The 13,333-nt window shown below is 30.5% G+C and overlaps 1 protein-coding gene across 2 annotated transcripts; it reads left to right on the top strand.

The window, feature by feature from the left end:
• The first annotated feature begins 6,158 nt into the window (after positions 1–6,158).
• LOC115957505 (metal tolerance protein 11) lies at positions 6,159–10,173 on the top strand. 2 transcript variants are annotated; one of them, XM_031075761.1, is made up of 6 exons: positions 6,159–6,530; positions 7,584–7,693; positions 7,793–8,038; positions 8,569–8,649; positions 8,794–9,027; positions 9,550–10,173. In XM_031075761.1, exons 1-6 carry the CDS (start codon positions 6,353–6,355, stop codon positions 9,895–9,897), a joined length of 1,197 nt encoding a protein of 398 aa, XP_030931621.1. In that variant the 5' UTR covers positions 6,159–6,352; the 3' UTR covers positions 9,898–10,173. The 2 variants fall into 2 exon arrangements, with proteins under 2 accessions (XP_030931621.1, XP_030931622.1); XM_031075762.1 differs by lacking the exon at positions 6,159–6,530 and adding an exon at positions 6,728–7,002.
• The last annotated feature ends 3,160 nt before the right edge of the window (positions 10,174–13,333 follow it).

The following is a 13,333-nucleotide window of genomic DNA, read 5'->3' as shown; positions in this document are numbered from 1 at the left end:
GATAGAAGTTGATATTAATTTGATGCTTATACATTAATTAATATAAACATCAGTCTACTTTTACACTCCACTTGGGGTTAAAGTCAAAATATTAGTGCAATTTTAATCATAATTTGTACAATAGTAGGGTGTGATAGATGTTGATATTAATTTGATGCTTATACATTAATTAATATAAACATCTTAACATTTTTTTTTTGACGAAAAAAATAAGAATGTCTTAGCATGTTAAGTGTTGATATTAATTTGACACTTTGAAATACAAGCACTTCATTGTAGTTAAATAAAAATGGTATTATACTAGTATGTTATAATTATTATTCATTGTTCCTGACCCTATTTCACTTTAATTGTTATTTACAAATATAAAAGCTATGTCTTAATAAGGGGTATAGCAATTCTTTTTAATTATTAATTAGTGTTTCACAATAAAATTATACCTAGTTTTTGACCAAAACTGTAACGCACGTCATTTCAAACCGTTTAAACCCCCTGTTTTTCTTCAGTTGGCGGGTGGCACCAGTGCAACCTTTATTTAGCTTTTATTTTTCAAAGAACATCCATTACTAATAATTTTTTTTATCACTTTTTATTTTCCTAATTATCCTTGTCATTGTATTCTTTTGATGTTTCCCTTTTCTTACCAGAGAACTAAAATGATGTAATATTAACAGTCAATTCGCCTAATTCATTGCATGCTCTAATTGGTGGCATAGCCTATGACTGCTATGCAATGAAGGTTGGCCACACTTGTATATTCGCAGTGAATCCATTTTTTAAGTTCTGTTTCAGTTGAAATAAAATAAAACCTTTTTTTTTTTTTTGGGTATATTACAAATAGGACCAAGTTTAGCTATATAAAATTGGTTATAGGCTAAGATTACAATCTTATTCAATATCTTTTTATTGAAGATGAATTTTGACAAATCTACCATTGTATTACATTTTCTTCTTATATCCTCCAATCTTGCAAAATTTCTAGAAAATTCAAAATCAATAACTATGCCATCAACAAATTGTTTAAATTGCAAGTTTTTGTAGTTTAAAATTATGCATAAAATATAAACTTATAGATAATATAGTAAATAATATCTGATTGACAGAAAATTTGACATGTGTATTAAGAAAATAAAGAACATGCAATTTAACAGTTAGATTTTCAAAATATATAGCAATGTTTATTTTATTGAGTAAGTTTCTAACGTTAGGTTACAACCAATTTTGTAGCTAAACTTTGTCCTTACAAATAAATGAATTTTCTTGGGTATTCTATTTTGCCTACATATTAAGCTTTGTGTGGCATTGCACAACTTAATTAAATTATTATAAAAAATAAATAAAAAATATGTATCTATTTGTTTTCAAGTTAATATATATATATATATATACATTACAAATAATATATGTTTATACATATAAAATACAACATGTTTAGACATATATATACTATGTTTTCGGCCGTACAATCTTATAATTAAATATTATATTCACAAATTTACATTTTTATTTTTTATGATGTTGGTGGCACATGCAACACACGTGCTTGGTTAATGATAAAAGTTGCTTATATATATATATATATATATATATTGATAAGAAAAGTTGTTATATTAGAATAACAACTTTATAAGAGTTCGACACTATGACTTGGGGAAACTAAGAAAGTGAACGATGTTGATCGGAATGACTCATAAACTAAGATAACTATCAATCAAAATTTGAGAGATATTACGTGGACCCCAATTCATTTGTTTTGCTTGATGAGTTCCAGTGGCGGCGCCATGTTGAGTCCAGGGTGTTCCCAGGAACACCCTGAACTGAAAAAAAAAAAATATATATATATATATATATAATAATTAAATTTTTTTTATTTGTTTACCCTTTAAAACAAATTAGGAACACCTTCAAATAAAAAATAAAAAAATTTATTTGTTCTACTTTCAAGAAAAAAAAAAGCCTAAAAATTTTTTTGAACTAAAATCTAAAAAAAAAAAAAAAAAATTGTAACAGAGCAAGCCCACCAGGAAAAAAAGCCCAACATCAATCGGTAAAGCAAACCCAATCTAAAGAAAAAAAGCAAGGTAAAGCAAACCCAATAGATTACAGTAGCAAACCCATGGATTCTCAAAAAAAAAAAAAAAAACAAACAAACAAACCAAAACCCAATATACTGAATTCAAAAACCAACGGACAGCACTTGAAAGAAAGAAACCTAACCTAAAGTCTAAAGAAAAAAACCTAACCCATAAATCCAATATACTGAGCTTTAGAACGGCAGAATGCCAGAACCAATGAATCACCAGATCGGAGAAGGAGATCGCCAGATTGAGCCTTAAACTCGAGCTCCAAAACAGCAGAACACATCGGATTGGAGATCGGATGGTCTTCCTCACCTTGATGTGCTGCTCGAGTCCCAACGGCACTGCCCCTCAGCCTCAGGCCTCCTTGCTCCTTCAACCTCAAGGTATTTCATCTCTGTCTTAGTTTCTCTTTATCTGAAGAATGAAACTATGAAAGTGAAAACTGAAATGAAATTATGAAATGAGAGAGTATGACTGTATGAGACTCTCCTCTCTCTCTCACTTTATCTAATTCTCTATCAGATAATCACTCTCTCACTTTATCTGTTGCTTTTGGCCTTTTGCTTAGCTTTATTTATAACTTTATTAATATTTGCCTTGTTTTTGGCTTTATTCGATGTAGATGAGATCATTAATTGTCTTTTAGTGTTGTTGTTGGTGTCTTTTGGTGAGATACAATAAATTGGCTTTATCTGATTGAATCTAGTCTTGTGATTGGGGGCCATAGGGCCGGGGTAGTGCAAGTGTGTTGTGTGCTAGTGTTAGTGCAAGTGTGCAACAAATAATTAATAAATATGGTTGTGTGTTGTGTGCTACGTTGTGTGCTAGTGCTAGTGCAAGTGTGCAACTAATAATTAATAAATATGGTTGTGTGCTGTGTGCTAGTTGATTAGTTCAACTAATGGTCATAAAATATGTAATAAATCACTATTTTTTAGACCTGGACTTAAGTTATACGGTCTATATATTTTTGTGCTGCACAATTTATTGACTTTTTTTTTTTTTTTTTGTTAAGTAATAGTGTGATATTCCAAGTATCAAACAACCATAGTAATTAGTTGAACTAATTAATTTGTTTGTTTGGGATATTATAATTAACCAATAATTAATTGGAGAAAGCAACTAATAAACAATAATTAATAATTTAATTAACCAATACATTATAAAAGACAAACAAATTAAATTATATTAGGCTAAACAACAATTAATAATTTTATAATTAATGAAATAACAATATAACAAATTATAGTTTATAAAAGACAAACAAATTAATGAAACAACTAAATAACAATAATTAATAACTTTTATTAATATTTCAAACGAACTTCTTAAGGAACACCCTGAGAAAAATTCCTGGAACCACTACTGCTTGCCCTTGCAAAAGTCATAAACATTTATAGCTTGTTTGGATAGAGGGGGGAAGGAGGGGGAGTGAAGGGGAGTAGAATAGTGTTAGCTAAAAATAAACTAATTTTGTGCTAAATCTACTCTACTTCCCCTCCATCCCTTTATCCAAATGAACCATTAGAAATTAATGCATATGATGTTGTTAATATTATCATATAGCATATCTCTCTTATTGATGCATCTCACTCACCACAAAAGAGAATCATTATGCATATCTTTTGGCCAAGGAAAATTTCTTCTTCTGCTTCTTTTATTTTGCATTTTCAGCATGCCTTTGGATTGGGCATTTTGCCCAATTCGTGCATTCTGTATTTTTTAGTAGATCTTATGGGTACTATTCACGAATACACAAAAATCAACAAAACACATATTTCTAAGTAAATTTAGGTCCCACATCATTATTCTCACATTTAAAAATTATTTCACTATAATATTTTTAGCAATAAATTTTAAATTTTAACAAATAAGTAGTATCTAAACACGCTCACTCTTTCTTCTTAATTTATTTTGTACAAGCTTTTAGCTAACACTTAGGGTGTTGTATATTCTAGACTACTCATTTTTTTAATTATAAAAAAACCAAAAATATGTAAGTTATTTCTAAGAAATATATATGATAGACACGCAGGATTAATTGATATCACATGCAAAATCTGGCTATGTTATTGGTCAAAAAAATTGGTAAACATCGTGATTCGTGCTCACTTGCGATGCATGATGGATCCCACGTTAATTTTCTCTCACGTATCCCAATCCAAAAACCGGTACCCACATGAGCTTTTATCCCAATCCTGTGGCTCAGATTATTCCCTCCACGATTCTTTGATTTCTTAACTCAGTTCACCGTGGACCCCCTTACTTTGTCTCTTCATCCATCCACGTCATTTATTTTCACGCAATCTCCATCGCAGACGTGTCCCAATTAAAAAAAACCCCGTAACAGCAACGCAGTTTCAGTCTCACGTCTCACACTGTCCCATCAGTATCGCCGCCATCAAGACCCACAAGTGTGAAGTCTGAATTCTCCCAAAACTCGAAAACAACAACAACCACCCTCCACGCGCCACACTAGCTAGTGAGAGCATTCGCACTAGCTTACTTAAAATAACATATGCCCCCAAATAAAGTCGATAAAATTCAAAAATCAAACGTATTATAAATGAGTTTTACTACCGTTTGTACTCAGACTATACATTAATATATTATTTTAAAATTTTTTAATGGAAAAATAAAAAAAATTAAATGTTTTAACAGTTTTTATAATTTCTTGACTTTATTATGAAATAGGATTTTGTTACACCTCTCTCTTTCTCTCTCTAAATATATATTATGAAAAGTAAAAAAGAGAATATATGATAATTGTTGTGTAAAAAGTGAGAAACGATTAAAAAAATTATATTTTAGTAAAATAGATGTGGCAAAATTTAGTTATAAAATTACAACCTTAGTCAATATTTTGTTATTGGATGTGAAATTTGAGAAATTCACAATTAGATTATATTTTCTTCTTATATCCTTTATATTTGTAAAATTTCTAGAAAGTTAAAGATCAATAGCTATATCATCAATAAATTGTTTAAATCACAAGTTTTTGTAGTTTAAAATTATGCATAAAATATAAACTGATAGATCGTATAATAAATAATATCTGATTAGTAAAAAATTTGACATGTATATTAAGAGCGTGAAGAATATACAATTCAATGATTAAATTTTCAAAATATATAGTATTGTTAATATTTTAAAGTAAGTTTTAGCCTTAACCTACAACCAATTTTGTAGTTAAATTTTGTCAAAATAGATATTAGATAAATCAAACGTGGATGTTTCAAAAAACTGTTATATAAAATTGAAAAAATAGATTTTTATTTTAAAAGAGAAAAAAAATTTGCATGTATATTGCTTGTGGGTCCCACACTACATTTTATTTCAGTTTTATTTCAAATAATTTGTGTTCATATGAGAATGCTTATTCTAAGTAGTTTATTTGCATAATGTTAAGAAAAAAACTAAAAATTAGTTTATTTTTAAAAAAGCTGACAATTAAGTTATTTGAAATAATTTTGAGACAAAAAAGTAGCATAGGATCCACAAATTATATATTAAATAAACAAAAAAAGTCAAATTATAATTATTTTCCAAATTCACACAACTTTCAATATTAAAAAAAAAAAAAAAAAAAGCTAACTTTTATCTTTTTGTGTCAAATCATGTTAGATAGACTTAAAAAAAAAGAAAAGTAATTTTTATAGAAAATTCTTAGATATTTTCGGAATATAGTGAAGTTGTGCTTCATTCTCTCATATTTATGATGAATCTCATCATAAATTTAATAAGTAGACCTCACTATGAATGTGAGAACAATTATCATTCTTCGTGCTCTGAGAATACGTAAGAATTATCCAATTTCTATAAATAAATGAAGGGAAATGTTAACAAATAGCCTAAATGTATTGGTTTAAAAACTATTTTAGAAACATTTTTAAGGAAAAATGATAAAAGAATTAATTTTATTGACAGTTTTTTATATTCTCTATAAAAATGGTATCAAAATTTTCATAAAATAGTCTATTAACCACTGCTCGGTAAAGATATAAATGAAATGAATGCCACCAAACTTTTCAATTTAAAAAAGCGCGTGTATGTCAACCCCCTCTCCGTTCTTTACGTTTTCAAAAAAACCAAATCCATTTTTTGATTTTTCGTGCTCCATTATCATCTCTGGTTGGTATCGAAAATATAGCAGCCAGCCACCACAATAGTCTCTCTTATTACACAGTCTTACATTACACACTTTCTCAGAAAACTCCTCCCATTCTCATTGAATTTACGACCTCTACCCTCCTCTTCACAGCTCGAGTGACATGAAAATGACTGAGCTGGTGGCGTTCGACAACGACGAGGAGCGCTCGCTGTTGTCGGAGCCCGACATTACTGTTGACCGGTCGTGGCGGTTGAACTTCGATGGGTTTCAGGTGTCTACTGACCACCAGGACAAAAAGCCTCCTCGTGGACTCCATGACTGCTGTCTTGGGGTTTTAGGTAATTTCCCAAAACAATCTTATTTTTCTGTTCCTCGTATTTATCAAATTTATTTTGGTTGGTGAACTGAACTCCTTTGATGATGTTCTTTATTGTAGCTCTACACATTTATTTATGTTTTTTTTTTTTTGGTCTGAAATGACTAATATTCTATGCTGAATTGTTAGTCTCTGGGAATTTTACTTGTTTTGGTATTATTTGTTTCTTAATTATTATTTTATTTTGCTTTGCTTTTGCTTTTAATTTTGTTTTTATTTTTTAGTTTAGTGGGAATTTTTGTTGATTCCTTAGATGTATGTGGGATTGGATTAGTGGTTGTTCTGTACTCAACTCTTGGCTTTTTATATATACAGTGTTGGTGTTAAGATGATGGGTTAGTATTGATTGAAAATCTGTGGGGTTTGCTTTGGAAAATGACCACAAAAACAGGTATACTTGAAAGTAGCTCTTCTTTGATTGAAGAAGATTTTAGGTAAGTGGCTCTTCTTTGATTGAAGAAGATTTGGGATTTTTTTTTTTTCTGTTTTAAATAAATTTTGGGTCTTCTTTAGCTATTCAGTTGGTTGCTTGGTGGTCTCACTTTCTTTCAAGATGGTTTAGATTGTAAGTTCTTGTTGCATCACTCATGTTTGTGTTTATGTGTGTTTAGACATGTTTGATGATTTGTTGTTGTTCTTGTTGCATCACTCATGTTTGTGTTTATGGCGGTTTAAGGATTTGTTGTTGTTGTAGGTTTTAGAGGATTAACAGTTAAACATGATAGAATTTGAAGGATAGTTTCTCTTAAATCCTTGTACATTGAGAACTCACTAATTTTCTGGTAAATCACTAATTTTAAAGTAAAAAGTTTGAAATCACAAATTTGCATAGTCTTTATCTTTCACTGGTTAGTGGTTACTTTTATAATATTAGCATAAGAGTTAGACACTATGACTTGGGGAAACTGAGAAAGTGATGTTGATCGGAATGATTCATCAACTAAGATGACTATAAATCAACATTTGAGAGATATTACGTGGACCCCAATTCATTTGTTTTGCTTGATGGGTTCAGGTCCTGAAGATAATGTGGCTGAGTACTATCAGCAGCAGGCAGAAATGCTCGAGGGCTTTACTGCAATGGATGAGTTAACAGAACATGGTTCTCTTCCTAGCATGTCAAAGGTTCATAAGATCATTTTCATTGCCAAATGCTTATAAATTTCTCTTTTTATTATTGTCTGCAGACTCAAAACTGAAATGGTGCTATTTTTATGGTATTAGGAGGAGAGGGACAATTTGGCTAGAAGTGAAACGTTTGCTATTAGGATATCAAATATTGCAAACATGTTTCTCTTTGCGGCTAAAGTCTATGCATCTGTCCGAAGTGGTTCCTTAGCCATCATTGCATCCACATTGGACTCACTTCTTGATCTTCTGTCTGGCTTCATCCTGTGGTTTACAGCATTCTCCATGAAAACACCAAATCCATATCAATATCCTATTGGGAAGAGACGTATGCAGCCATTGGTGAGCCATCCTCCAATTATTCTTTGTGAAGTCAAATTTTTATGGTCAAATTTACAGATGACAAACTTCTCAAAAAATAAAGAAAAAGTTTACAGATGATAAGTTTGGTGATAATGCAACTTGAATCTATGCAATAAATGATTATTATGGTTTTGGATGCATGTCTAATGTTGCCTGCTCGATACATGCGGCCACCTTTGGTTTTACATCAATGTTCTTTACTTTCTGATTCTGCATGACCAGGAACCAATTAGTTTGTACTTGCCCTCTTACAAGCGTTGGTTAATCCTAGTATGTGGGCCTATTTCTACTAGCAAGGGCTTTTCAACCTTGTCCTAAACTTATTTTCCAATTCCATAACCAATTTTGTAGAAGAATGTGGACTGGACTCAGACCAGTACTTTATGTTAGTTTGATATTATTAATCCATTCTCTCCAATTGTATAATCCATTATAACCAATAATATTAAAAGACATGATTAATATTACTACGTACATAGAATTTGATACATCTTGGCAACAACTTGCAGGGGATCCTTGTATTTGCCTCTGTCATGGCAACCCTTGGACTGCAGATAATCTTGGAGTCAATACGCATGCTGTTATCTGATGTAAGGGGCTGCTAGTTAAATTCTTAATGTGTTAAACTTCCATTTTCTATCAATTTGTTTTACCATGGTTTTTAGGAATTACTGGATACATGTGTGAGCATAAACTGACTTTAATGTTGCTTCTCAATATTTATGTGCTTTAAGGAGAGTGATTTTGCATTGACCAAAGAGCAAGAGGAATGGGTTATTGGTATTATGCTCTCTGTGACTTTGGTAAAACTTGGTCTGGTTCTTTATTGCCGTTCTTTCACTAATGAGATCGTCAAAGCTTATGCCCTGGACCACTTTTTTGATGTTATCACCAACATTATTGGACTCATTGCTGCTCTCCTTGCTAATTATATTGCTGATTGGATGGACCCTGTTGGAGCTATCATTGTAAGTTTCTCTTTATCAAAATTCTTTTCTTTCTTATATTCTATTCATGGAGTTAATAGCTGAAGGAAATGTTTATCTAATTTCTTTTTTCATGGGACCACAATTAGAGCTTGCCATATGTTAGTTCTATTTTGGAGTTTGAATCATATTCAACTTAAATAAATCATGGGACTTAAGAGAATAGATAAAAGGCTGTCATACCTGTAGTCTTTGGAAATTAAGATCTTCCAAGTATATCTACCTTGGCAATTCCACATCTTTTTGTGCCTATAACAGTTTTCTTTTTCTCTGATCAAACTGTCTATTCCTTTTAAACAATCATGTTTATTGATATGCTGATAATCTTTTGATTATACGTCAAATTGTTAATTGACACCATGAAGATTATCAAATGCTGGTATAGTTTGTTGTGATGTGGATCTGGCATTTCATTCCTCTTTCTCTAAACTTAAGAGTTATGGACTCTCATGGGATATTTCTTTTATTCCCTTGCACTTACATGTTACTTTGGGCTTACTGCAGCTGGCTGTGTATACCATCCGTACATGGTCTATGACAGTGTTGGAAAATGTGAACTCCCTCGTGGGAAGATCAGCTGCTCCAGAGTATCTACAGAAACTGACATACCTCTGTTGGAACCACGACAAGGCCATAAAACATATCGATACAGTCCGGGCATACACCTTTGGCTCTCACTACTTTGTGGAGGTTGACATAGTCTTGCCAGCAGACATGCCCTTGCAAAAGGCTCACGACATTGGGGAATCCTTGCAGGAGAAGCTTGAGCACCTGCCTGACATCGAGCGTGCCTTTGTACATCTTGATTATGAGTACTCGCACAAACCTGAGCATGCTCAGTCACACCACTAGGAATAATAAGTAAATCTAATATTAAATCTGTTAAAAGTTTTGTTTCTTGCTCTTTTTTACACTCAGCTACAGGTTCTTGACTTCAATCTGAACCTTTTGAGGACAATCTGAAGCTGTAAGAATCATGTAGAAAATTGATTACAAGTGTACATTCAGTGAAATTGTCTAATACTTTGGTGGAACATTTGTTAGCTGGGGAGCTAACTTGCCCTGGGCATCTCTTAGGGCTATTGGCCTTTTGCAACTTTAAAGGTAACCCATTACCCAAGCCAACCATTTCTAATTGTTATGTTAACATGCAGATTGAAATATGGGCCTAACCTCAACTAGCACAAGAAACTTCTTAAATGTCAATTTAACGTTCTTAAATCTGTGGACCAAGCTTGCTTTTTGGGGGCCATAGTTGGGGGAGTTTGTTTGGAACAATTGGAGCTTGGTAAATGCTTGTCCGTGTTTGGGCCTTTTCTTTCTGTATTTGGGTCGAGAATTTTGGTCTTGTCTTGGTTCGTCTTAAATAAATACATTGCTCGGATTGGGTGCCAAAAATTGATTCTGACATTTTGAGATTAGATTCCCATTATTAAATAAGAATTAAAAATGACATATGTCTGGTGAAATAAATATAAAATGAAGTAAGAGGAACCCAAGCGATAGAGGGTTTCCTTTTACAAATAAATAAAAAATCAGCATGATTCATGATGACTTTAAAATATATTATAAAATCTAGGTAAATCACAAATATTATAAGTTTATCTTATTGGACTCATATGGTCCTAACATGCCAAAACATCTGTAACCCATAGTCTAATAAATTTAACACTAGTATTGATGTGGCAATTGATGGTATGCTTCACTTGGATAACGGACCACCTACAAAAGATTAAATTAAAAAACGAAATCGGTGTGGTGCCAACTATAGTGTCTTTAATGCTCAAACTAGTGTATTTTATATTTAGGAAAGAAATGTAAAGAGATTTTAGCATTCAATGTGCTATCTTGGGTCTTTCTCAAAAAAAGAAAAAGAAAAAAAAAGTGCCATCTTGATTGTGACATGAAATTTGGTTTATATTAGATATTGGTGCACACAATTAAAGACAATTACTTGACTTTGCTGTCGTAGTAATTGTAGAGATAAAGGTATTGTAGATGAGGATTGCAAAGGGCCAAAGGCAAATCGTTGCTTCTCATGTTTGTTCGAACTTAATACAAAAAAAAAAGAAAAAAAGAAACATAAATATTTTTACAATCCATTTTATTATTCAATTTTAATAATCTTTTTAATATATATATTTTAATTTACCTACATTTCTTCTTATTTTATCAATTTTAATTATATTATTTAAATTTAAAATTTAAAAAATAATTATCAAAATTTTGTTTTGAGAGATAAATATAATTATCAATTAAATTGTGCATTGTATGACAAAGATATAACACTTTTTTATTTTTTTTAATTTTTTATGGGGACAAAGATATAATACTAATTTATACTTTCGTCGGTAGGAGAAATTATTGGCCTGCACAGTCCACTAGCAATTTATTGGATTTGGATCCAATTGGGATCCAAATCCTTAACTAATGTTAGGTTTCCCTTTCCTGGTATCTGATCCAACCAAAAACAAAGCACGTGACTTTAATTTATTCGGTAAGCACTGTTCAAGAGTGACTTGATCCTCTGTCCTATGAAACATTCATAATTGATTTTCGTTGCTGTTTTGTACGTGTCTTGCTGTCAACAATAGGAGGATTTGAATAGTTTAGTCAAACAAAAGATTATTACGTGCACGTATATATATAGTAGGATTTTAATTTTATCAATAATTTTCTCTCCTTGTTATCAAAAAAAAAAAAAAAAAAAAACTTCCCTCCTTTGAATCTGGCCCAAATTACATCCACATACGTTAATGTACTTTTAACAATGCATTTTAAACCTAACATTTCTTCAAATTTATCTCTACTTATTTAGGAAGATCAGGTAAACAGGTATTTTAGGACAATTATTATTAATAAATCATTTTAAAAAATTTTTGACATCACTTCTATAATTTATCTAGTTATTCTATTCTATCTATCTTCTATAAAATTTATACTATTTATAACTAGACTCCATTCTTTAGACTGGAATTAGAATTAGAATTTCTTCCGATCATCCAACGTTTATAATTTTCTCCTTTTTTTTTTTTTTTTTGAATTGGCCACAAGTTTTTTTTTTTAAATAATAGTTATCTATTTCATTTAAAGAAAAAAAAAAAAAATCACCCACATTTCATTGCCTTTCCATCCACTTTTTACTACTTATCAATTTTTTTATGAGATAATTTTTCTTTTTGTGATAACAGGTTTTAAAAAAAAAATTTTAATATACATTATCTCTAATTAGATATATATCTCACCAATTTCTATATAAAAGAAAGATATATCCTAGTAAAATTGTGTTCCATTTTAAAATCCCACTAACTTACATTTCTTACCCACTTATTTTTTTAGCATTAAAATAAAAAAAATTACTTATTAGTTTTCATGTACAAGGTTGGAAAAAATAGAAGTGTCTTCAAGGATTCAACACGCGTATGATTACGTACTCAGAGACTAGTGAAAAATATAAAAACTGTCAAAAGAATTAATTTTTTTTTTTTCGTAAAATATTTTTAAAAATTATATTCTAAACCAATGCCTTAAAGCCTTTGAGTATAGTTAACTTTTTCCTATTAACAAATTACAAATACCCACCCCTTTACTACTTTAGGTAATATTTTTGTTAGATTACCACTACCATAAACGAAAATCATATTGATCATTTGTGGTGGTAGCTTGATTCTAAAAAAAAAAATTAAAAAAAAAATTCACATGTAGCTTTGTTGTCAGTTGTCACGATTTGGGATGTAATTTTAGGAAAGTGGTACTACTAAGGTTTATGGGGTGGAGTTTCTTGTCACATTCACTGTCCCCATATAGAAGCGCGTATTAGGAACTTTCTTGCATCATCACCACATAGATGACAGAAGCCGATATTATTAGAAAATTATTGCCTTGGAAACTTCCCACGAGACAAAAGATAAATTGACAAATCGAAACTTTGAAATAAGGGAATTACAAGATATATATAAGTAATGTTATCACCAGTGGTTTATTAAATACAATAATATAATATTATATTAGTTAGGAAGATGATATGATATATTTTATAATTTAAAATTACGATAATGTTAGAAAAAAATAAAATAAACAAAAAACATTAATATCATATAATTGTAATGTGCATCATATAAAAGACACATCACAACGTACCAAATATCATCTAAGATTTTACCGTCTTTACTTTTATAACAAATACATATAATTGTAATAAAAAATTTAAGATTTTCACAATATGTTTATAACATATTTATAAAAATTATAGGTGATAGATTGTTATTGATTATAATTTGAACTCACT

Source organism: Quercus lobata, chromosome 8 (genome assembly GCF_001633185.2).
Source record: "Quercus lobata isolate SW786 chromosome 8, ValleyOak3.0 Primary Assembly, whole genome shotgun sequence".
Taxonomy (NCBI): domain Eukaryota; kingdom Viridiplantae; phylum Streptophyta; class Magnoliopsida; order Fagales; family Fagaceae; genus Quercus; species Quercus lobata.
This window is presented reverse-complemented; position numbering and strand designations above follow the sequence as displayed.

Coding starts and splice junctions, on each gene's coding strand:
- LOC115957505 (XM_031075761.1), top strand. CDS start 6,353: ATGAAAATGACTGAGCTGGTGGCGTTCGACAACGACGAGGAGCGCTCG. Junction 8,650..8,793: donor TACGCATGCTGTTATCTGAT/GTAAGGGGCTGC, acceptor ATGTGCTTTAAG/GAGAGTGATTTTGCATTGAC. Junction 9,028..9,549: donor ACCCTGTTGGAGCTATCATT/GTAAGTTTCTCT, acceptor GGCTTACTGCAG/CTGGCTGTGTATACCATCCG.